This window comes from Labrus bergylta, chromosome 21 (genome assembly GCF_963930695.1).
Source record: "Labrus bergylta chromosome 21, fLabBer1.1, whole genome shotgun sequence".
Classification (NCBI taxonomy): Eukaryota; Metazoa; Chordata; class Actinopteri; order Labriformes; family Labridae; genus Labrus; species Labrus bergylta.
The window spans coordinates 1,609,370-1,634,788 of NC_089215.1; the positions used below are offsets into that span (position 1 = coordinate 1,609,370).

At 42.6% G+C, this 25,419-nt stretch overlaps 4 protein-coding genes across 6 annotated transcripts; 3 read left to right on the top strand and 1 right to left on the bottom strand.

Moving 5' to 3' along the window:
• The first annotated feature begins 3,644 nt into the window (after positions 1–3,644).
• On the top strand, positions 3,645–5,598 carry LOC109996424 (DELTA-sagatoxin-Srs1a). 2 transcript variants are annotated; one of them, XM_020650544.3, is made up of 3 exons: positions 3,645–3,900; positions 4,205–4,316; positions 5,078–5,598. In XM_020650544.3, the coding sequence occupies exons 2-3, from the start codon at positions 4,213–4,215 to the stop codon at positions 5,505–5,507; spliced, it is 534 nt and encodes a 177-aa protein (XP_020506200.1). In that variant the 5' UTR covers positions 3,645–3,900; positions 4,205–4,212; the 3' UTR covers positions 5,508–5,598. The 2 variants fall into 2 exon arrangements, with proteins under 2 accessions (XP_020506200.1, XP_020506199.1); XM_020650543.3 differs by having other exon boundaries at positions 3,647–3,900; positions 4,202–4,316.
• An 849-nt stretch (positions 5,599–6,447) lies between these two features.
• On the top strand, positions 6,448–7,617 carry LOC109996427 (DELTA-actitoxin-Afr1e). 2 transcript variants are annotated; one of them, XM_020650550.3, is made up of 3 exons: positions 6,448–6,608; positions 6,737–6,875; positions 7,066–7,617. In XM_020650550.3, exons 2-3 carry the CDS (start codon positions 6,772–6,774, stop codon positions 7,517–7,519), a joined length of 558 nt encoding a protein of 185 aa, XP_020506206.1. In that variant the 5' UTR covers positions 6,448–6,608; positions 6,737–6,771; the 3' UTR covers positions 7,520–7,617. The 2 variants fall into 2 exon arrangements, with proteins under 2 accessions (XP_020506206.1, XP_065805825.1); XM_065949753.1 differs by having other exon boundaries at positions 6,451–6,608; positions 6,734–6,875.
• A 374-nt stretch (positions 7,618–7,991) lies between these two features.
• On the bottom strand, positions 7,992–13,132 carry LOC109996417 (endonuclease domain-containing 1 protein). Its single transcript, XM_020650530.3, has 2 exons — positions 12,773–13,132; positions 7,992–11,024 (listed from the first exon to the last, which is right to left on the bottom strand). Exons 1-2 carry the CDS (start codon positions 13,052–13,054, stop codon positions 10,404–10,406), a joined length of 903 nt encoding a protein of 300 aa, XP_020506186.1. The 5' UTR covers positions 13,055–13,132; the 3' UTR covers positions 7,992–10,403.
• A 1,950-nt stretch (positions 13,133–15,082) lies between these two features.
• Positions 15,083–19,837, top strand: LOC109996416 (UDP-glucuronosyltransferase 1A5). The gene is made up of 2 exons (XM_020650529.3): positions 15,083–15,209; positions 17,124–19,837. The coding sequence occupies exons 1-2, from the start codon at positions 15,195–15,197 to the stop codon at positions 18,735–18,737; spliced, it is 1,629 nt and encodes a 542-aa protein (XP_020506185.1). The 5' UTR covers positions 15,083–15,194; the 3' UTR covers positions 18,738–19,837.
• Positions 19,838–25,419: the final 5,582 nt, after the last annotated feature.

Sequence of the window (25,419 nt, forward strand, 5' to 3'; positions counted from 1 at the left end):
GTGAGTTTTAGAGGGATTATGGCGGCAGATGATGTGACCAAGGTGGAGCATGTACACGATGAAGAGGAGGGGTCCGAGAACTGAACCTTGGGGAACACCTTGGGAGAGAGGAGCAACTTACAGATCCCACAGCGTGTCCTAACTCCCAGAAGGTAACTTATCAGATTTAAATTATCACTGGATGGAAAATGATGTTGAGTGAGCGCACTTACAACCAGGTGATTTAAATTAATTGCAGGTGTGACGCAGAGATTAGTTTGTCGATAATGTGAAACATGTTAACAAGCTATTTTTTAACGCCGCCATACCTTCACTGCAGGTTTATTTTTAGGCTTTTGATGCTTTTGTTTAGAGATAAGACAGAGGAGGGAGTCAGAAATCAGAAAAAAAGAGAGAGGGGGCGCTGGTGGCACAGTGGTTAGTGCGCGCGCCCCATGTATGGAGGCTGTCGTCTCAAGCGGGCGGCCCGGGTTCACATCCCACCTGTGGCTTCCTTCCTGCATGTCATTCCCCACTCTCTCTCTCTCTCTCTCTCTGATTTCCAACTCTATCCACTGTCCTATCTCTCCATTAAAGGCCCAAAAATAAATCTTTATAAAAAGAGAAAGAGAGAGAGGGAAATGAAATGCGGGAAAGGAGCCAGAGGTCAGACTCGAACCCAGGCCGCCTGCTTGGAGGACCAAAGCCTCCACTAACCACAAGGTTACTGCCACCCGTGGGAGATTTGTTTGCAATTAACAGTAAAACATACCATGATCAACACTTCCTTTTTTTTGGTTTCTTGAAACGAGATTTAGTTTCTGGCAACTTTTGTAACTCATTACAAACAATTAAAACTTTTTTTTTTTTTGGTCGTAATTAGATGTTTATCCGGACTTGGGAGGTGCTTGTGGCTCATATCCAGTACAATGACAAATGTTACAAATCTGTCTGTATTAAACTGGCTGTTCTATATTTGACCACAAGACGGTGCTGCTGTGTTTAAAACCTGTTTAAAGACTGTGGCGACACACAGGCATGAGTTTATTACTGCAGTGGTTCCCAAAGTAACGAGGTGTGTATTTAGGCTTACATGTGGGCGGAGGGGATTTTTTTTTGTTTCCTTTCGAGGGTTAATAAAAATAAAGCCAGTCAGTGGTGGTCTTGATCGGTCTTGAATAAAAATCTGGAGTCTGCCCAGTCTGAGACCGAGTAAAAATGCTTTCGACTCTGAGACCGAGACCTTCAAAAGGTGGTCTTGAGGCGGTCTTGAGTATTATGTGTGTATCAACTTTTGGAGACGTGCTGAGAAATATTGATGTGCTCAGCATGAACTTGAATAGATCTAAAAAAAATTGCCAGGACAAAAAAAACAAGAACTGATAAGTTTGTTATTCCTTTGTTTGAGACCGCAATAGAAATCACATTGCTGCCACATTCTGCAGAGATTTATCCGTCTGGTTCAACCAGCTGAGCAACATCAGTATAATAGAAGAGAGGCGTGTCCTCCTTTGCTGCTGGGATGCATCATTAATTTACTTTACCTTTACCTTAACATAGATCACATAGTTCAGTTTGCAGCCCGGTCATGGAAAATAACAAGACTTTATTTTTGCATCATCTGCATTTTAAACCTCTCAGGATATGTTGGGATCTGTACATGTGCATGCTTGGTGGAACTGTGATGCAGCCAGTATTTCATCATGGGCTCCTCTTTTTACCTTAGAGGTTTATGATCAAGTGCCCCTACTGAGAATTAGAAGATATGTGCAGTGTACTGGAAGCCATTACATCCTTTGCTTAGGATTAAAGTTGCAATACAATTATGTTTGTTTTCTCTTTGAATCCGGGTTCAGACATGTTGCCGCTCTCTCTCTCTCTCTCTCTCTCTCTCTCTCTCTCTCTTTGTCTTATTGCATCTCTGTAGCTTTCTTTTTTGTGTCTTTGTGAAAATATTGACTTCTCTTTGATGTCTTGTGTCCATTTGTCGACCTCTTGGTCAACTTTTTTAAAATTTAAGATCTGTTTTTTGGACATTCTTGTCTCTCTGGGGACATTTTTCAATTCTTAAAAGACTGTCTTTGTGGTTTTTTTTTAAATTCTTTTCAAGAAACATTGTCGGTTCATGGACATTTTGCATCCCTCTGTCAACACTCTGCCTGTCTTTGTGAATGTGATACCTCTTTTTGGTGACATTTTCTATTTGCTTGCGGCTGTTTTTCCTCCCTTTGTTGACATTTTGTATTTCTATGTGGTTGTTTGGCATCCCTGTCTGCAGGTTTTGCATCCATCTGTGAACACTCTGCCTGTCTGCCCATGAATGTTATACCTCTTTTTGTAGACATTTTCTGTTTCTTCATGGTTGATTGGCATCTCATTGGGTACATTTTGCTTCCCTTGTCAACATTTTTCATGCTGTTTTGGCATTTGTATTGCTTTGTGTTTGATTGGCATCCCTTTCTGGACATTTTGCATTCCTTTGTGAACACTCTGACTCTCTTTGTGAATGTTTTACCTCCTATTTGTAGACATTTTCTGTTTCTTCATGGTTGTTTGGCATCTCATTGTGGACATTTTGCTTCCCCTGTTTGGCATTTGTAATGCTTTGTGTTTGTTTGGCATCCCTTTCTGGACATTTTGCATTCCTTTGTGAACACTCTGACTCTCTTTGTCAAACCTCTGTTTGTAGACAACTTATGTTTCTTCATGGTTGTTTGGCATCCCCGTGTTGACATTTTGCATGCCCTTTTTGACATTAGTATTTCTTTCAAGTTGTTTGGCATCCCTGTCTGCAGGTTTTGCATCCCTATTTGAACACCCTGCCCGTCTTTGTGAATGTTATACCTCTGTTTGAAGACATTTTCTGTTTCTTCATGGTTGTTTGGCATCCCTGTGTTGACATTTTGCATGCCCTTTTTGAAATTAGTATTTCTATTTGGTTATTTGGCATCCCTTTCTGCACACTTTGACTCCCTTTTATGAACACTGCCTATCTTTGTGAATGTTAAACCTCTGTTTGTAGACGTTTTCTGTTTCTTTATGGTTGTTTGGCATCCCTTTGTTGGCACAGTTTGCAGGCTTTTTCTGCCATTTTGTATTCTTTGTGGATGTATTGCATCCATTTCTGGACATTTTGCATCCCTTTGCGGATATTTTTTGCATCTTTGCGGTTGTACTATATGTCTTTCTGTAATCATTTGAACTTGCAGGGTAGCCCTGTTGTCTAATATGTTGGTACTGTGTGACTCTCTGCTCAATGGACTGGCAACTTCTTGAGAACTTGATTCCCATCACTCCCATTTGGTTTATACTGGAACAAGTTTCCCTCATACAACAAAGCTGTGCAGAACAATGGTAAGTTCTGTTGCTCGTTCATCAACTCTTGCCTCATGAAAAGTTAACCTTGAGTCTGCGGTGAAACACAGACACGCATGTAAACTAAAGGATTTAAAAACATACTGAATCACTAACTGTCATGATGTGTTCTTTCAGGTGAACTGGTTCGGGAGGTCTTCATCTAAGATGCGTCATCATCATCATCGTCAGATGACGGGTGTGGTTGCTTCTCTTTTCTGAGACGTTCAGGTATTTCACAACTGTCAAAGAGTTGATCTGTTGTATGCCTGTGCAACTTGTCCTAAAGTGATCTCAGTAATAAGTTGTTTGATTCACATATTCTGTCTTTTCTTTGGTCTATCTCCTCAGTGGACTTAGTTTTAAACTTTCACACATAAGCTTCAATATATTGGAGCAGATTTCTCTTTTTTAAAAACCCAGCACAGACACTCCTCCTGTGAGCTCAGGCTGTGTGTGAGGTGTGACTGTGCCAGTGAGGGTGTGACTTTGAACCTGTCTCTGAATCAATCTCAGACCTGTTTTCAGAGGACTCTCTTCCATCCTGTGTGTGTGACAGAAACGACAGTAAGTGCTTTTTCTTTTGACATATTTGTGCAGAATTCAACAGAGCTAGAGCACATTTTAAAATTAAATAAAAGTGGACAGCAGAGTGTAATAATAGTTAGCAGTGATGTTTTTAGCAGTTTCATTTTGTTAGGATGAAATCATGATGCATGCTTATCTGAGTCTGTGTCACAGTGGGATTCTTTCCGTTTCTCTCAGCCTGATTTTTCAGTAAAAATAAAAACAATTAGACCAAAGTTTTAAACGTGAAGCAGTCGTCCTCATCTGAGTCTTTCTCTCCTCACGTCTCTCTTTCTTCCAGCAGCCGCCAACATGCCTGAGACCGCAGAGTCGCACATCGTCGCCCTCACCACCAACCGTGTGTGTGTCATAGAGATCAAGAACGCCAGCACTCGCTATTGTCTCTACGAACCAAAGTAAGAGCAAATGTTAAGACAGATTTCTCCTTTGTGTACAAACAAATAATAGTGGGATCAATTTACCTGGAAAAAAAAAGTAACACCATTTATGCATGACTAGTCACTTCATATTTTAAAGCTTCTTACACTCAACTTAATTTTTATTTTTATTTTTTACCGCTTTAATTTTTTTAAATTCAGGTTTTGCATAAATATCAGTTGTTCAACTTTTTAAATGCAACACTTTTCAAACCTTTTGGGCTCTCGACTCTTTCAAAAATGTTAAGTTGGGGTCACCACTGTGTATCACATCGTTTCAGTTTTCTGTGAGATGTTCTTCAAAAAACAGGAAAAAACCTTTGTTTGTTTTTTATATATTTCCCTTCAGATTCAGAGAGAAAGGGAGAGGGAGAGGGAGAGGGAGAGAGAGGGAGAGGGAGAGGGAGAGAGAGAAAGAGAGGGAGAGGGAGAGGGAGGGAGAGAGAGAAAGAGAGGGAGAGGGAGAGGGAGGGAGAGACAGAGAGAGAGAGAGAGGGCGAGGGAGAGACAGAGAGAGAGAGACATAGAGTGGGGAATGACATGTGGGAGGAGCTATAGATCGGATTTGAACCTGGGCCGCTCACTTGGAGGACTTTAGCCTCCGTACATGGGGCGCGCACCCCTCCCCCCCCCCCGAGTAGCTTTAAGTCTAATCTGAAGATGTTTCTCTCGTTGTGGAGTTTTACTTACTTAAAGATATTTCAGTACGATAACTATCCGACCTCTTCTTCTACCTTCAGGGTGCACATGGAGAGCGGCTTTTCCTTCAGCCCTCCGACGCCCACCCTGCGCAGCGGCATGACCGAGGTGTGCTCCTTCACCAAGGACGACAACACGGCGTCAGGCGCCGTGGGCGTGCTGACCTACGAGCTGTTCGACATGCAGCAGCGCCGCGCCAGCGAGCTGATGGCGGTCATGTTCTCCGTGCCGTTCGACTACAACTTCTACAAGAACTGGCTCGGCGTGGGCATCTTCGAGGACTCGCGCGCCTGCGACAGCAAGCTGTTCGACGAGATGTACAAAAACAAGGATATGGCCAACTTTGTGCGCTACGAGGCGGACGGCTCGGGGATCGTGTTCAAGGGGAAGATGCTGGATGTGAGGGCCTGCATGAACGACGAGGGCAGGGCCATAGTCAAACTGGAGCTGTACGACAAGATGGGCAGATGAGTCCCGCTGTAATGACACCAAACGAGTTCACTGATGTGGAATAAACGATCATTCTTGTCATGTAATGAAAATAAAAAACAACATAATTTGAGTTATTTGTGTGCGCTGTCTTTTGTTTCATCTTAAATCTAAAAAAAGGGAATTCAAAGTTTAACATCCCCTAAAGAAGTAGCTCTAACAACAAGTGAGGGGTCAGGGTGTGAGAATGATTCACATCGTGACAGAAAATGACCTTTTGTTGAGGCTCAACATGAAAACACACAAACATTCACAATAACACTCACTTAAAATACCCTACATTTTCTTGCTGCTATTTATCATACCAAGTCACTTTAATCATCACTTGTCACTTTATCTTGTCAGTCTCTGCACATACTGTCTCAACTCCCTGCATAGTTAACTTCATCATTCATTTTGTACTTGTATATACCCCCTATTTTTATTTTTATTTATCTTATCTATTCTGTTTAATGTGTATTTTGAGCTTTCTTGTCTGTGCTGCTGTAACGCCCGAATTTCCCCTCTGGGGATCAATAAAGTATTATCCTTATCCTATCCTAAATAGGTAAAAACACATGTGCACAGCATTTTTAAAAACCATTGCCTTGTTTAAAATGCGTATTGCAGTGGGAATAAAAGAGTTTCTGTATGTTTTCTTTTTCGCCAGTGGTACTCGAAACGAGTGGTGAAGGGGGGGTGAAGGGTCCTGAGTGATGCAGACATGATATGTAGAGGTGTGTTGGACAGTTAAAAGAACATCGCAGACACAGAGACTGAAGGTGTGGTGCATAAATACACATTGTGTTCTTCAGTGCTTGGAGACCAGAAGTGAACAAACCAGCTTCTTACTTGGCAAAAAAAACAAAAACACAGTGCTGTGATTGTTGGTCACACCCTTGTCTTATACGTCTGTTCCTCATACCTCAAGCTAAGGTGGGATAGAAAGTTTAGAGGTGAGAAGGGTGTGCTCTGTGGGTGGAGACGGCACTGGGTGGGGATTAACGTGCAAACATTCCCAACCGTGAACGATCCAAAGAGTGAAGCCAGTGCTTCAAAATCTGGCTTTGCTGAAGCGAGCAGCACACCTCTGATTCCTGACAGGTAAGTCGCTTTTATTTCATGCTTTGCTTCTTTTATCGTCTGGCACCTTTTTTTTTTTTTTAAATCAGAGTATACGTTAAAGCTGCTCCACTTTACATTTACTCAAACAAATCTTTTCCAACCAGCAGCACTCGGGCTCTCTTGCAAAAACCTTCCTGGCAACATGAGTGAATCAGCTGAAGCTTTGGCGGCTAACCTCAAGAGCCGGAGAAATGTCACCATCGAGATCAACAACATCAGCAACGCCCACTGCCTCATCGACCCCAAGTGAGTGCGACACATTAGGACTAAATGTGAAGCAGAAGACGTGCTGAGACGGAGTGAAATTTTGCTTTTGTTTTCATTGATAAATTCATGTGAGGATACGAGTGTAGCTTACCTAATCCGAGGGCAATATCTAAAAAGACCCCATGGTGATCCGGTTTTAACCTTTATTTCCCTCTTTTTTCTAAAAAAGGATTTACATGGACAGCGGCCACTGCCACATCCCCCCCCAACCCACCGTCATCCCAATGAAAACCGAGTTGTGCAACTTCACCAAGACCTCCGCCAAAGCCAGCGGCGCCGTGGGGCTCCTGAGCTACGACCTGCTGGAGAAGTCGAGCAACAGGGTGACGGACAGACTGGTCCTGATGTTCTCCGTGCCGTACGACAACAGCATGTACAAGAACTGGTTCGGCCTGGCGATCTACGGCACCGACAAAGAGGTCAACGAGAAGCTGTTCAAAGAGATGTACTACAACAAGGAGCAGCAGGGCTTTCTGCGGGCCGAGGCCTCGGGCTCTGGCCTCACCTTTCAGGGCAGGTGCTTGGATGTCATGGCAACCATGTCCCCTTTGGGCCGGTCCATTATGAAGGTAGAGATATGGGACAAGCTGTTCAATCCCCCGATGAGTCAAGGCCCTTACTGAGCCGGTCGTTCATCAGCAAAATAATCAAATTAGGAAATGCACAACTCTTCTCCTGTACCATCTGTTCATGCAATAAATCACGTCTGATAGAAAACATACATTGTGTCAGTGTTCATTAAAAAGTTCTCTCTCAGGGTAGTCGAGTCCAACGAGTAGAGCGAGTAAGCGTTAGTCTCAATGAGTCATCTGGTTTTAACCTGTATGTTTTTTCTACTGTAAACCACAAATTGGGTGTGATGTCTGATGAAATTGTAACAGCCAGACTGGGCTCGGTTGAAGATCTTAAAGACGCTTCACCTCTCGGCTCCTTTTGTTTCTGAACGAGTTTGGATCCGGCTTCCAATTTCCCCATGACCTGGATGATGTAAGAACCTGCACAGACACTTTGCACAGACACTTTTTAAAAAGACAAAACTCTCTGGTTGATCTCTTAAACGGGCGTCATGCAGCAAACAGAGGCTGACACTGAAACAGCTATTCAACAACTTTTATTGCACACGGTTGCCACCTGGTGTTCAAAAGAAGGTACTGCATGGAATAAGTATTTTTCACACATTGCCTCTCAGTTCACTGCCAAGACTCAAATCGTACCGTGATCTCTCATTACTCTGAATATGAGCTACTGTCACCTGACACATCCAGATAAAGATCCTATTTTAAAACTAAGGCATGAACTGTTTGTAATAAAAAATTTGTTGCAAGTGAATGTTACTTCTGAAGTGTCTAGAATTGAGATATACCAATAGATATTATAGTGTATCTGATTTCAATGCTCTGAAGAAGTAGTCAAAGTTTTGACGAATAATTAGATGAGTTCACTTGATAAGATTTGAGTTAGGTCGTTTTCTGCAGCAGGAAAAAAGGAGCATGACTTTTCATCTCGTGCAACACAACTTTATTAAAACAGCGCTGTGTTACATCCATAATCATTTTCAGGGGCCCTGAGCAATAATTGTTAGAGCCATAGAGGACTACAGGTTAATATAAAAATATAATTTGCCCATTAGTATAATTTTGTATTTATATGTTTATAATTAATACGAGTTTTTGCTTTTGAATTTTATAATTAATTTAAATGTTTTATATTTATCACGTATTGAAACATTGTGTGTTTGTCATAGGTCTGTGTGTTTATAAGTGCTGCTGCAAAGTGTTCCTGCTGTCGTAAAGCGCAGCTAATTGGCGTAAATTGCCATGTGGAGTACAGGTGAATAAATACTCAGACGAGAAGACGAGGAGCACCAGTTTTCTGACCGACACGGTTTTAGTTTTTAGTCAAATCTGAGAGGCTTTCTTTTCGTAAACGCGTGATATTTATAAGATCTTATTTTTTAACCTGCAATACCTTTTTTGAGGAATAAATCTTCTTTTTTTGTCACTTTAAATCTGCCTCCTTTCATCTTTGGATTACTTAAAAATGTCAGAAAATTCTAGTCCTGCAAGAAGTGACAAGAGGATTTTTGTTTGAGTTAAGATGCCACTACAATAATCCTTTAGGTTTATTCATTCCATGTGCTATATTTACTTTTACTTGAAGTTTCATGCGAAAAAATTAATGTGTCCTTTTTCATGACCCTCTGCAGTTAGGTTGAATATTTGCTATCATTATGAAGCAGTCCCCGCTCTCTCTCTCTCTATCTCTATGACAGCTGGGATTGGCTCGACCCTGAACTGGTAAACTGTAGTGATAATGGATGCTTGAAGTATAATTTTTGGAGAAATCTAGCACTAGAATTTCTTCCTGGATTCATAACGTTGTATCTTTCATTTAGCCATTTGAGACAAAAAAAACAAGAACTGGTTGTTGGCTGTATCCTAACAGATAGGCTAACTCGCTGATGCTGTTAGCTAACGTGCTACACCTTAACATGTTATAGTGTCTTGTGTTAGCAAAGCTGCTACTTGGTGTATAAGCAGATCAATAAAGATTTGGTTGCCTGATTAGTCATGGTGAATCATTTGAGCCTATAGAAACACAAAGCCAGTCAAATCTTTGCACAAACACATTGGTAACATGTCGGTACTGAAAAGTTTCCAGTGTTTGTGCAGGAGCTGCTTTCATTTGTTGGTCGCAAGAAATTACTCAATTACTCAATAATGGTCACCTTGGACTTTTGTAGCTGTTGTATTGAAACAATTATCAGTAAAATTTGATTTTTACTCGAATCATATCAAAGTTCTCTTCCCTCTCTTCCTTCCCTCCCCTCTGCCCCCATGAACACTGGACGTTGAAACCCCCTCCCGTTTTCCACCAAGAACTCTGGACTAAAAACTCTGTACACTCAGTTTACTGCACATTGCACATACTGCACAAGTTCACTTTTTCTTTATATTTTAATACAATTATTTTATTTTATTGTATTTTATTTACTACCTTTTGCACAATTTAGAATTTATTACTGTAAATATTATTTATCTTATTTTTACCTCATTTTATTTATCTATTTTTACCTTATCTTATTTTACCTTATTCTGGTTGTATTGCACCGCGGGACGGAGACAAACGAAATTTCGATTCCACTGTATGTCTGGCATATTTTGAAATTGACAATAAAGTTGACTTTGACTTTGACTTTGACTTTGAAGTTAAGATTCTGGGATTGTGAAAACCTTAGTGTTCATATAGAGAACAAACCATATGACGTGTTTTTGTAGGCCAACCCAGAAGTATCATCTCCATGGGGTCTAACCAGAATCCTCCTCTGGGATGTTTTCATTGGATTTTGGATCATTGCAGAAAATAAGCTCTGTGGCAAACGCACGTTTGTGAAGCAGGATAATCTTCACAGATGAACGCCATCTTTATGATGTTTGAAGAGTTAATGCGGCCGACAGAAGTAAAAAGCTAACGTTATGCTACAAGCTAACTACACTATCTGCAGCATCAGTTTGATCCGGAGCACTGCTCATAAAAAACGTTGACCACAGTATTGAACCGCTCCTTCAGATACAGCTCCAGTGTTTCCAGTGGCATCCGTCTCACATCGTATCCTCTGAACTGTTTTTTGGCCGTTTGGTCGACAGGCACGATCTCCTCGGTGCTGTTGCGGTCGTTTCGTCCGATGGCAGCAAACGTGGGGAACGTCTCCTTCAGTTCCTCCGGGAGGCTGCTGTTGAATCTCGAGCAGCAGTAGGCCGACCACATGTACTCCGGCAAAGCCACGCGATGATTCTTGAGCCAGCGGTCGTCGTTCTGGTACGGGATGATTCCGGTGACTATGTAAGCTTCTCCGAGACAGTAGGCCTCCAGGGTGTTGTTGACGTTCTGCTCCAGGAGTTCCCAGGGCCCGTCGTTGGAGCCGGCCTTCTGGGGGACCACGTTAGTGAGGGTGAACGTGGCGTAGCGGTCCTCGCGGCTGTGGTGGTGAAGGCTGGGGTTCAGGTGGCCTCGAGAGAAGGTGGAGTTAATGTAGTCCGGCTCCACGGCCTGGCTTTCCACCACGTTCTGGTCCAGAGGGCCCGGAGGGAACGGGATCATGTTGCCATCAGCTCCGGGGTAAGCTAACTGTTTATTGGAAGGTAAAAACAAGAGATCGTGTTTTCTGCTGCTCTAATAAAGGAAGATTTATTAAATGAAATAAGTGGCTGAAACTACAAGTTCTGTGGAAACCCAAAACAGTCTAGAACCATGCTAACAGATCTCTTAACTTCAGCATAAAGAAGACTTAGTTATAGGCCAAAGTCAGGACGCTAACAAACACAAACAACCTGCAAACATGCTGATGTTCAATATTGACCATTTATCACATGGCGGCCATTTTTCTCTGCCATCATCTCAGGATGTGTGTGAGTGCTTAGCGCTGTCCCGCTGTGTAATTGAGTAGTGCATGAGGGCTCTGATTTGCTGAATTTTTAATGGCAAATTGTGCACTTTCTGTGAATGAGCTTTCTGCAGACTTTCCTGTAGGACTAACCTAAAGACTGTAAATAAAAATGGACGACGCCTGAGTGACGTCACTCATTGGTTTCTGAAGGGCTGCTCTGGAAGTTCTCTATCCACCCATGGACTCCAACCCCGGCCTAAAGCAACGAAGGAGAGATGTCTACCAGGAAAACTCAGGGGGGGTCATTGCATTTAAAGAGACACACACACCAAAACGGAGCGTTCTGAGAGAGCTGGTTTATACAGGGTCACAAACCTCCTCTGGTGCTTGATTCATGTTATATTTTGACCAAACAACATGCAAGATGCTGGAGATGGGGCAGGCGGGCAGGCCTTAAGACTTCTGACAAACTGCTACAACACAGTAGCTTGCAGTTAGATCCATCACGACCCCCTAATTATGCATAACTCTTCTCCTTCATAAAAAAACTCAAAACAAGTGAGTTACAAAACAATTCACCCGGTGTACAGTGTGCCGACAAAGACGTTAACTAATCAGACCAAAATGTTTTTTGTACCAAGCTGTAAACATGTTTAAAGGCTTTATATGTGATTTTTTTTTGATCCAGCAGATGTCGCCCTTGAGCACCAGCATGAAACCAAAACAACTCGCGCTGCATTGTTGTGTTAGCATGCTAATGCTAGTGATCTTTATTATGCTGGTATCTTCACACTGCATGTAAATTTACCTGAAATGAGCGTGATCTAGAAACACAGTTAAGCAGTGAGTACAGTATGTTATTCTTCTTTTCTCTAGTCCCTCAATTAAACAACTTTTATACACGAGGGGAGGAGTCAGCCGGCCGTCCAGGCGATGTAAACAAAGTGAAGATAGGACTCTGAAAACTCTGAAAACATCACAGACAGTGGGACTCGGGTGTTACACCCATTGTAGACAGTCATGACTCACAGAGTTATTTTCAGAGGATAGACTTGATTTCTACATTTAAGAGTGAAAAAATTGCTTTAATTTCCGCTGTCAAAACGACCATTTTACTAAGGGTTGTGTATGAACATGTTGACCCTCGGGCTAATCATCATCTTGCTTAGGAAGCTAAAAAAGGCTAGAGCCAGCCCTGCCTATAGCTAGCTAACATTAGGGTTTGCTCACATAACATTTTATTGCAAGAGGAACTGAAATTGAACTGCACAGGATTCTTCTCATCGTGTTTATATCGTGTTGAAAGACCATGAACAGAGGCTCGCTTTTGCATTTTATTATTTGCTGCTTCTGCACTTTGAGAAGGTCAAACACTATGTGACTATACGCTGGAACTTAGAGAACAAGTCAAACTCGTTGGTAAAACGTAAATAAAATGGTCCTTCTGAACATTTGAAGGACGTGAATCACACTTTTTAAACATCCTCACCTGTGGCTCAAACTTCCACGATGCAGTCGGTCTCTTTCCTGCTGGAACGGCGTACAAATATCCAGAGAACCACGGGGAGCGGCGGGGTCGACTGTACAATGTAGCGTAGCGGTACTGGTTCTCATAACGTTGGCAGATTGGGGTCCCGGACAGACCTTTGGGAGGCCAGGACTTGTAGAAAAACTGCAGGCATGGAGCAAAATCCCCAACATCTGCTCCACAAGGGCGCCATCCTCCAGCGAGGACGAGTACGAGGACAGCCACAGCACAGCAACGAGACATCTTGATATGTGACCGTCGCTGGTGAAATCCAGCCGTCTCACAGCTTCATGCAGACTCTCTGTGTGAAATGCAGTGGACTCATCGACGAGAGCTCTTCCCCTTTTCAGTGACACATGACGTCTTTGTGAAAGCAGAAGTTGTCTGTCTTTTTTAAAGAAAAGAAACCGCTGAAAAGGCTTTTTTAATTTCTTTAGGTTTCATTTCAGATTCAAAATCTTCCTTAAAAGAAAGTTAAATTCATAAAACACAACCTTCCCCTCACTAGCTCTGATAATGTAAATCAGTTTTGTTGTTACACATTGATCTACTGAGAAGCAAAAGTATCTTTATTTCATCGCAGTCGTCGATTAAGTCGAGCGTTGGATTGTGGACTACACTGTTTTTAAAGCCTCAAGTTTTGAATTCTTGCATTCACCATTTTGTTTCTTTGGAGCCAAATGAGCTCAGTGTTTAAAAACAGGTCAAATTGTAAACTTCTTCTAACTTGTCAGTAAAAGGCAGAAACACCTTAAATCACGCCCCCCATGGTTGATTTTATTCTACATCGGACAAGTCATGAATCAGTTTGATTTTTTGCAAATCAAGTCTGAATTAAGCTATTTTCCTGGTAGATTAGAGGATTAAACTTCATAACCACATTGTGTTCCCGTGCCGGGGCCGAGGAAGTGCACGGTACTGAGCATTCACACTGGTCAGACCAACAGGACTTTGTGGGGTCAGACGGTCTTGGGCACAGTACGGATTGCCTTGTGTAAGGAGTAAGGAATCTTAATCAGATATCTGGTTTAATTTGAAGTTGTTCAGTGGACTCAAAGTCAAACACTATCATACACAACACGCCCTCTGCTTGTTTACATTCTTTCTCCTGATACTTCTCAGCAGCTTTCTCCTGACTCCATCATGCAGGTTATGAAAGACAGACTCCAGAGGTTTAGCTGCTACTATGGAGCAGGCAGTGTGACTGCAGACCAGCGGGGGAATGGGGAGGGGGGATAATTGTGCTTAAGCAAGGTACGGGACAACTTTGCCTAGTGTGAGTGCGTGTGTTGTTCCTGCTTAAAGGGGACATAATCAACTTCTACAATGTCTCTGAACATATATTTAGGTAACCTGAGAGTCTACTGACCCACAACATGTGAAATAAACCCATCCAGTCCTTTGTTAGTGGTCTGCATAAGTCTTATAACACAGAAAAAATATCTGTTTTAAATGTGCTCTCCTTGTGATGTCACAGTGGGATTCTGGTAAAAACAATATAATTCCCTCCGCCTCGCCTAGAACAAAACTTTAACGCAGGTCTGCCATTTTTATTCTCTCTACAGAGGAGTGATGTCCACCATGAAAACTCAGGGGGGGGGGGGGTCATTGCATTTAAAGAGACACACACACCAAAACAGAGCGTTCTGAGAGAGCTGTTTTCTACAGGGTCACAAACCTCCTCTGGTGCTTGATTCAGGTTATATTTTGACCAAAGCACAGCACAGATGTTTCATTTAGACCACAGGGGGACTGTTTGAAAAGGTGGAGGAGGGGGATAATATGTCCTCTTTAATACATTACTAGCCCACTGTTTTCTCTTACAACTTTAGGGTCAATCATTGTCTTGCTGTTGTGTTCACAGGATGTATGCAAGTCTCAAACTGCCACAAAAAACAACAACAACCAAATACTCAACTTCATAAAAAAAACTGGATCAAAGAATCAAACATGTTTTAGTACTCAGGGTCTTGGAACTTCCCTTTTCTAAACAGACCACAGCAGGCTCTATGATTTACACAAAAAAAATGTTTTGGGAAAATATTGTGTTACATCACTGTGTGTGTGTGTGTGTGTGTGTGTGTGTGTGTGTGTGTGTGTGTGTGTGTGTGTGTGTGTGTGTGTGTGTGTGTGTGTGTGTGTGCATGTGTGTGTGTTTGTGTGTGTGGTCCTTTCTAAGTGTGAATGCAGCACAGAGACAGGGGCGGGCTCTGTGAGAAAACAGTTTCTCTCTCCTCCCCTTTCAAAAATACACGCATACATCTAAAGTCCACTTGTTGAGCCCCCTCCCCCCACTAACCTCACTTCCTTATGTAACACAGTAATCAGGTTTGCAGTTTAAATTCTGGTGCATTCAGGCGCTGGTCTTCACATTTCTCCACTGATGCAGAGATTTAAGGTAAATTGCAGCTCTCCTCATTTCTGAAACGCTTGCACGCCTTTGCAGGGAAATTAAGAGACTCTGATTTGTTGACACTAACTTGTGCAGGAATCTTGTGGCTGATCCATATTCAACAGTGCATAAAGTTAGATTCCCCCTTTTTTAACTCCGAACAACAGACATGCAGGGAGGAAATCTGACACTCCAGGGCACGTTTCCTCCGGCATGTTATGATTAGAGACTCTGCTGAGTGTTGTGGGTCTATGGGGGAGTCCCTTCTGAACACAGATGAGGGGATTTAAAAAGCATAAAACCACCAGGCTCAGTCTGTGATTTAATTTCTCTGGACTTTGATCTGTTAAGAAAACTTTTTGATCACTTATGATGCTCGTTTGCGTCCCTCTGTTTGCAGAATAAACCATGAAAAAAATGAACTAAACAAGTCATAGTTATAAGAACGAGGCTCTGAAGAATGGCAAAAAGCAAGAGCTGAACTTTAATTTTGCTTCTCTTTTGTTTGCTTCTTCTTGGATAGTTTCAGCAGTGAGAATGAAGAGAAGTGAATAGTATTTATTGTAATGCAAACAATGTCGGGAAGCCTCGCTTTTCTCTCTCTTCTGCAGAGCTTCTAATCATTCAGAAACTGGATCCACCTGCTTGTTTACCAAATAAATATTCACTGTCTGATAAGATATGATATATTTTATTGTTTTCAAAGGGACATTTTTCCTTGCCTCTGTCCTGCGATTACAAAAGAATAAAACAATTAAATACATGAATAGAGATCATACAAAACATTTCCACATGTACATAAGAACACCTTCCTGCAGCAGTAACATACTGGCATATTGCGCAGCCCCTGTGCACATCCTACAAATTAATGTAGCCGGTTCAGGCCCTTTTGACGGTTGACCTTGTGAGGAGAAGATTAAAATGTCACACAGTTATAGACATTTTCTTTTTTTTGCAAACATCCAGAGAAAGATTCAGTGCTAACAGTGCTCAATATTCCTGCACTCAGTCATGCTTCTAGCAACACAAAAGATATCCAACATAAAGTTTTGTTAGTATTCAAATCAAATCCAAAATGGAGATTTGAAAACTTTTGCTTGCGGCTAAACAAAGAGATAAACTTTTGTGATTGAGTTTAGTCAATTATTGACTTGCCTTTATTGCTTTATCTTTGTGTTGGCTACGAGAAAATGTTTAATAAAGTTGAAGGATACTCTACATTTGGTTAGTCTTATTGCTTTTGTGCTGATTTGTTCTCATATTGTCTCAGAATATTTCTTGACATAGCTTTTTATTTAAAGCATTCTGATGTGAACATGTAAAATCAGAAAAGTTCCTAACAATATGTAGCTACAGCCTTAGGCCCTATGTCCATCTAGTGTTTTTTTGTCTGGGCGCCAGCGTCTTTTAAAAATAGTTTTCAATGAGGAGAGAGCGTTCACAGCAGCAGAAAGCGCCCAGCGTCGTTCTTCCAAGAGCTCTGCCTTTTTTTGTCCAGCCGCTTCGAGCGCTCAAGTTGAAAATATGTATAATATATAACTTTTCAGAAAGGTTTTTGACGTCACCGGCCTTCTTATCCAAATGTATGAAATACTCTGAAGTTTTGGGATCGGGAAATGAAACGATCTAAAATGAAAACCATTAAAGTAAAAAGTAACGGAGCAGTGTTGGTCATACAGCGGCCATTGTCAACAGACTGTTGCCATAGAGACAGGACAGAACATGCAGCGTGCAAACGCTTCATGCAAGAGCGTCAGAGCGCACAGCCAGCGCTTTTCTGCCCGGAAAAAATGCTAGATGGACACGCGGCCTGAGTGTCTGTAGTGGTGTTTTAGTCCATGTTCTTTTTTTAAATTTCTATTACCAATTGATTTCAGCATAATTTAAAGTTATCCATATTTGTTTGTTTATTTTCCACAGGCTGTAACCATGGGGTGCATTCCAGGACTTTCAGCCTTGCTTCTAATTCTGAGCGTTTCCCTCCTGACTTGTCCCAGCGTTCAGGGCGGGAAGATTCTGGTGTTCCCGGTTGACGGCAGCCACTGGGTCAACATGAACCTGCTGATCCAGAACCTCCACACAAGAGGCCATGAGGTCACTGTGGTGCGCACGTCCACCAGCTGGTACGTCAAAGAGAACGCTCCACATTACCGTTCCATCACCATCCCCCTACCGGCCGCCATCGTCATAGAGGAGGAGGACTTCTTTGTTAGCTTTCTGGTCAAGATGCTGGAGATTAAGAAAGCAGGGTCGTCGCCTATAGCCTTTATAAACTTCTACTGGGAAATGTTGAGTGCACTGTCAGATATCCACAAACAAGCCAGCCTGGTGGGGGTAGAAATACTTGAGAACAAGACTCTACTGCAGAGTATTCGGGACACTCAGTTTGACATGGTTCTTATTGACCCAGGTTTGCCTGTTGGAGTTCTTGTGGCTCATGAACTGAAGCTGCCAACTGTTTTTAATGTGCGATGGATCACCAGTGGAGAGGGACATTTTGTGGTGGCTCCGTCTCCAACGTCCTACGTTCCAACTGCAGGATATGCCGCGTCTACCGACATGACCTTTTCAGAAAGAGTCCAGAACTTGTTGTTCTATCTCCTCAACACATGCATTGACACATTTGTGGTATGCCCTCACTATGATAGACTGGCAGTCAGATACTTTGGTCCTGATGTGAACTTCTATCACCTTCTCCAAGGCGCGGACATGTGGCTCATGAGGGTGGACTTTGTCTTTGAATTCCCGAGACCCACCATGCCAAACATCGCCTACATCGGCGGCTTTCAGTGTAAGCCTTCTCAGGCTTTGTCGTCAGAGCTGGAGGAGTTTGTGCTAAGTTCAGGAGAGCACGGATTCATCGTCATGTCTCTTGGCACACTGGTGAAAGGTCTACCCATAGAAATCACTTCTGAAATTGCAGCTGCTTTTGCCCAAATTCCTCAAAAGGTCATATGGAGACATGTTGGTGAACCACCAAAAACTTTGGGCAACAACACCCTGCTGGTGAAGTGGATGCCCCAGAATGATCTCTTGGGTCACCCAAAGGCCAGAGCCTTTGTGGCCCATGGTGGCACCAATGGAGTCTATGAGGCCATCTACCACGGCGTACCAATCATAGGCATACCGCTTCTGTTCGACCAGTTCGAGAACATTTTGAGATTAGAGGCACGAGGAGCCGCCAAGTCTCTGGATGCATCCAAACTCACAAGCCAGGACTTTCTAGAAACGATACAAGAAGTTCTTCACAATCCGTCTTACAGAAATAATATGAAACGCCTCTCTTCTCTCCATCGGGACACGCCAATGCATCCTCTGGAAACCGCCATTTACTGGATCGAGTTTGTTATCAGGCACAAAGGAGCTTCACATTTACGCACTGAGTCTTATAAGATGCCTTGGTATGCTTACTACTCTGTGGATGTCGTGGGCTTTTTAGTGGCAATCTTGTTGATTTTTACAGCCGCTGTGGTGGGAACAATACGGTTCCTTTGCCTCAGACTCTGCAGGAGCAGAAAACCAAAGCAGGAGTAGTTACTGACTCTGCACGCCAAAAGACTTCAAATCAACATGCCATTTTATAGTATAGAGCCGTCCATGATTTATAGTCTTAGGCGTGGTAGCAGCTTTGCTCCAGGGAAGTGTTGGCCGTTTAGTTAAGAGGTCAGTTATGAACCTTAAAGGAAGAATGTGCGACATGTTCCACATAAATAAATCATAAAGTCTGTCCTGTGTAAATGTGTCTCTGAGTCATGACTGTCTACAATGAGTGAGAAGCTCGAGTCCCGCTGGCTGTGTTGTTGTCAGAGCCGTGTTTACATGGACGGGACGGCCGGCTCCTCCCCTTGTGTATAAAAGCTGTTTTAGTCAAGAACTAGAGAGAAGAAGAAGAACATACTCACTGATTATTTGGATGTTAGTAAGAGTTTTTAGATCACGCTCATTCTGTGTCAGTTTACATGAAATGTGAAGCTACGAGCTAACTAAAGAGCGCTAACATTAGCATGCTAACACAACAATGCAGCTCAAGGCAAGGACAATTTTGTCTTCCGCTTGCGCTAAACTCCTTCGTGCAATCGTGAGAGGAGAGGGGGTTGGAGGTGTGTCTCTGGAGGAGAGCGGAGGCTTCAGGATGGAGGAGGTGTGGCCAAACAGCAGTTTGTTTTGGTTTCATGCTGGTGCTCAAGGGCGACATCTACTGGATCAAAAAGTTGCACATTCTTCCTTTAAGGTTCCCCAACTTAAATAGCTCAACAGCTATTGAATTGTTTTTGTTGTTCCATGTGGTTGGCACTATGAATAAATTTCACACACAATCAACACATACTGTACTCTAACACATACACCAAATGATCAAAGTTAGTCAATACTATGATTTTTTTTTAACTGTCTGTCTGTTCTTATTTCCACCACTGTGACAGCGAATCATGCATTTTAGTTTACATTAATTTAAAAGTTTTAAAATGTCCTAATGACATTTTAAAAGATGAAAAATAAACACATTTATACGTCTTGTCTTTTTTAATGTGAAGATCAACATGTTTAAATAAATGTTGCACCATTGTTTTGTACTGTACCAAGAATGTAGTCCGACAAAGTTGTTTTTTATATGGATAAAGAAATACTTCAGGACACATTTTTGGCAGATATTGTTTATTTCCAGAAAAACAGCAACGATCTGACTGAAGATCTCCAATAACATGTTCTATGACACATTTTAAACATCCCATCGATGAATTATTAACTGACAAATACCTATAGTTTGTGGGCTACATGGTGGTGTAGTGGTTAGTGCTGTTGCCTCACAGCGAGGAGGTTCCTGGTTTGAATCTCCGTCTGTCAGGAGTCTCTCTGTGTGGAGTCTGCATGTTCTCCTCGTGCTCCCGTCTCATCTTCCTCCCACAGTCCAAAGACATGCTCGACATGCTCATGCTCGTTAGGTTAACTGGTGACTCTAAATTTTCCATAGGTGTGAATGTGAGTGTGGCTGGTTGTCAGCCCTGTGTAACCCCGCCTCTAACCCAATGACAGCTGGGATTGGCTCCAGCCCCCCCACGACCCCCAACAACCGATTTAGCTAATGGATACTGAAGTATGCTACATCAGCAGGAAAAACTTCAAAATAACTTCATATTTCTTTATTTACAAAATGAAATGAGATATTAAAAAAAATGTTCTCGGTCATCCTACACTTCCTTTTCACAGATCCATCCGTAAGGTTTCTTACAGGAGCCATCCATCCACGATGTGAGCGCGTTTTCACTGGTGTCGATGTGTCCGCAGTCTTCTCCTAAAGGGTCTTCCTGCCTCCAGTCGTCAGGCTCAGTCCCGATTCCTGGTCTGCTCAGCCAGTACCTGGAGGGAAACAGAAGGAGCAGGTTGGTTACATCATCCTTACTTTATGTTCATTCAGAGTTACTAAAGCAAGAGACACATTTGTCCTTCGGTGCCTTGCTCAAGGCCACCTCACCTCGGCAGCGCTCAGGAAGTGAGCTGCACCTCTCCAGCTACCAGACCAACTTCCAGACTTGAAACGGAAACCCTCCGGTTCCCAACCCGAGTCCTTACAGACTGAGTTACCGCCGCCCCATTAAGAGAATTTCCTTAAATTTGCTTAATGATTAAATCATTTTACAATCCAGTTTTGTTGATCCAGTTGGCGCGAGTAAGTAAATGTACATTTAGAGAAGGTTAGAGAGAAGTTGTCACACAGGGTGCTGCTTGTCAACAGGCAAGGCAGGCAACTGCTCGGGGGCCCAGACCAGTAGGGGGCCCAGACCAGTAGGGGGCCCAGACCAGTAGGGGGCCCCAGAGGGCTCACAAACCTTGAACCGAAGCAGCAACACAAAATTTGAAAATTTTTATAAAGACAGTAGGAAAAACAAACATATCGATGACCTGTCGCGATCAACCATTGGTCCTGCAGAGGGGGGGCAGGGGCCCTCTCCATTACAGCTCCCACCCTCTAGAACTCACTCCCAAAAACCATCACAGACCCCCCCCCATTCTTCACCTTCAAGAGACCCCTAAAAAATCACATTGCCTACAACCACTAACAAACGCTGTTCTCATCCTCCTTCTCCATTATTTCTTTGTTGTTCTGTTTTGTTGTTGTTCTTTGTTAAGCATCTTTGAGTACTTAAAAAAGTCTAATGCATTATTATTTTTCTTAATATTGTCCTTGTTCTTTGACTTACTGTCTGTTTGCAGTAACCGAGCTGCCGTCCACCCAGCTCCATTCCCCCTCCACGTCTGCGTCCGTCATCCCAATCCACAGCTTGGAGCCGCTCTGCTGCAGAGCCTGGCTGCTCTCAAAGATAAACATCTAAAAAAGACACAGAGATGATTCATATAGCAAGTGTTTTCTGCCTAACGTGGTATAAGAGTTTTATGTTTTCTTTCTGTTTTAACCCACCAACCTGTTCAGGGTCGCTGTCGATGACGAGTAGGTCGCCCCCTTGCGTCTGGCACCAGGCTCTGCTGGAGCTCCAGGTGAGCGTGCGGGAGGAGAAGAAGTAACACTTGTTCTTAAAGAGTCTCCAACTCTCCGGACATCTTTTGCAATTTCGTTCTGTGGATTATAAAGAAGAACACTTTATTAAGTCATAGAGCAACAACAATTCTAATTTAAAGTCGAAAGCAACTGAATCATGTTTAAACCCTTTGGAGGACACGAGGTGATTGGTCAAGTTTTCAGAGAAGTTTCAAGGCTGTGAAAAACTTCCTGGAAAGACTGACTTAGATTTGTACCTTTAGTCCTGTGATTGACCACGGGGCAGTAGAGGTCCAGGGCGTGGTAGGCCTCCCGCATTGCCGCCGTTCGATTCACCTCGTTCCTCGCGCTCTCCTCTCGCTCTGCCGCTTCCCGCCTCTCCTTCATCAACACGCTGCTCAGGTTCTGCTTCTGCTCCTGCAGCTCTGTCACTCTCTCCTGAAGCTGCGCGTTGTGCTCCTCACAGTCCTCACCCGTCAAAGCTGCTAAACTCTCATTCAGATTTCGAACCTCTCCTTGAAGCTCGTCGTTGACTTCCACCAGTTCCTGATTCTTCTCCTTCACCTGAATCAGCTCGTCCCTCAGGAGGTCAACCGTCTCAGACGCTCGCTGTTTCTCCTCCTCTCTCTGGCTGACGGAGGCGTCCAGGCGTCTGATGGTCTCAGACATGTTCAGCTCCTTCTCCTCCTGCTCCGCTGTGAACTGGACCATTCGCTCCTGCTCTTCTGTGAGTTGTAGATTTGCAGAAGTCAAATTAGAAATCTTCTCGGTTAACTCGGTTCTTTCAGAACTCAGAGCTCGATTGACGGAGAGAAGTTTGTGTGAAGTCCTGTTGAGGAGTTTGTTCTGCTCCTTCAAAACATCTTTTTCTTTTGTCAGTTCAGTGTTGGCTTCAGTGAGAGAGTGGTGACTCTCGCTGATGTTCTGGTACTCAAAGAGGAGGCTTTTCCGGTCTGGCTTGCTGTCTGACTCCCCGTTATCTGAAATAAGAACAAATGAGAACAGGAGCATGTCTGTGTGTGTAACTCCAGCAGAGGACTTCAAAAAGAAACATTACAGTTAGAGGTGAAGCTGCAGACTCAGTCAGTCAGTCATTCTTTGTATAAGTGTCATCTCTTTTACGTCCCTTCTTAAGACTTAAGATTTTTGTTGATTTTAAATTGTTACTATTTTCACTTTTAAGAATTCCTTTAAAAGAATTGTTTGTATTTTACAGTTCTTTTAAAATGGGATTTTATATCTTAAAGTGATTTTTATTCCTTAATCTTGCCTTGTTAATTATTCTATGACCTGCCACTTTTTATATTTGCTGTCCTTGTAAAGTACTTTGTAACTTGTTTTTTGAAAATTGCTCTATAAATAAAGATTATTATTGTTATTATCTTGAGATGCTTTACAAAAGAGCAGGTAAAGACCTTAAAGAAAATGGGACAGGGGGAGATGGGATAAGATGCAGGATTTCTTCTTTGTATTCCTGAGGTAGAGGTCGGAGCGGGCCGTGCATGAATGAGGACGGTGGTGATTGTGGGGACGACATGCAGCTCCAGAAACACTGTGTTAAAATGTTCAAAGAAGGGGCACTGATCATCTAGTGGTTAAGATGTGCATGTGTATGGAGGCTTTCCTCAAACAGGTCGAACCTGCAGATCTTTTCCCAGCGTGTGATTCCCCACGCTCTCTCTCTCTCTCCCTGGTTTCCAAATCTATCCAAACTGCCCCTGCCTCAAAGGCTTAAAACTCCAAAATTAAGAAATTGGAAAGGGGACTTTCCTTTCAACAGCACAGCCATGTTGAGCTTCTGTCGGTAACTTGTACTTACACAAAACAGAAAGTGCGACGCAGGTCACAAACAGAGACAGGCAGAGTGTTGAGAGCGTGGCCGTCCGACAGAACAGGGGGCAGGACGTTTTTTTCCCCGTGCGGAAACAAGTTGCAGCTAAAAAAAAAAGGAACACACCCAACAAACAATCATTATGTGACATGTTGTAACACTGATGAATTCATATGTGTGGATTATCCCTTAGCAGAAGAAATTCAAAGTATCTCTTAATCCAATAAAATGTCAAAAATGTGTTTATTTAAACAAGAGAATTTGAATCTGATTTAAAGGAGCAATGTGTAACTATGACACCTGGTGTTTAAAATGGGTACTGCAGTCAAAATTCTAAACATTGTAGAGCGCTGTCTCTCCCCCCCCCCCTCCTCTCTAGAGTGGATGCTCACACAGGTCACCATGTGGTGGACTCTGAAGCTTCAGTGTTTATCCAGCTCTGCATGGGTCTGTAAACCTTTCTGTGTTCTAACCTCTCTCCATTTTTCAAAGCATCTCCAATATTGATCCTAGTTTGAGCACGTTTCTGCTCGTGGAGCTTATTAGAGACATGCAGAGGCTTTTTAGGTTGGGTACAATCACTTCTATCTGAACCACTTCTCTTGACCGCTTCCATCGCTGCAACACCTGTTGACCTGATAACTGCTCTCATATCTGACAAACCGAGGGGCGTCCAAAACGGCCGTGTGGTGGGGTACCTTTAAACCACCTACCTTCTCTGGTCCAAACAAATCCAGAGCATTCAGGAGCAGAATCTAAAGTTAGAAGGAGGACATACTGGCTGCTGCATTGATGTCAGAGAAGCCAGCACTTCAACATAGCATGTTTCCTTAATGATCAGATAGTAAGGTCACTTTATTATTTCACTCTCTACATTGATTGGACCTTTTGTTTATGATTTATAACGATACATTATTTTATGGTGCAGCAGTTGATATAGATAATCTATCTAGCAGCTATTTAATGTGTTATAAACCTCGTATTGTAACGTCCACTCACACATGTCCTGCTCCTGCTTGGCTGAAGTCACTGAGTTCGATCCAGAGGTCCGATGATTAATCCGGGGGAGCAAATGATGACCGACCATTTTACCTGCACAGAATGATCGCACTATAAGGATTACAACAAGCATCATCACTCCATCACAAACTGTTTGATAACTAATGCAATAAAAATGTATAACTGAAACTATTTATCTCTAAAGATCGAACAGAGATCTAAGAAAGATACCGGCAGATGTATCGGTATCAGATTATTTTATCAGTATCGGCCTCAAAAACAATCTCATATCGGACACTTAAGCACAATCTAGAGTTTTAGTTGATTGCTGTATTACTTGTTATTCTAAATCAATTAAAAATAGTGTTTTTTACTTCTCTTAATTCATTAAAAAACACAAGACCATGTTAAAAACTAAAGGCACCTTGTTGTAGATTAAAGCACCTAGCAGTATACCGGCTGTGCTTCACTTCATGGATCTAAAAAAGATTTATTTTGTTCAGAGTTTGAATTTTTTTTTCTTCTGATACTGAATAAAACACTCTGTAAGGAGAACTCTCTCTTTTATCTTTTTTAGATTCCACATGCATTACCTATTCTTGTACTTAATAACCTTTAAATATAATGAGAGCTTTTACACATGGTCTTATATAAATTAAATCCTCCACATTCTTCATTTTCAGATCTAAAGAATCCAAACAGGATGAGAAAGTGACGTCATGACTTACCTCGCTCTGTGTCCTCCTTACTCTGTAAGCTTTAAGAGTAGAAACTCTGTGTCCTGATTGTTGTCTCCAAGACGTTACAGTAATGACTGACAGTGTGTGTGTGAACCTACAGTCCCTTTAAAGACCCCCCCTCACCCCCCAGCCCCCTCCTCTACTTTACATCTA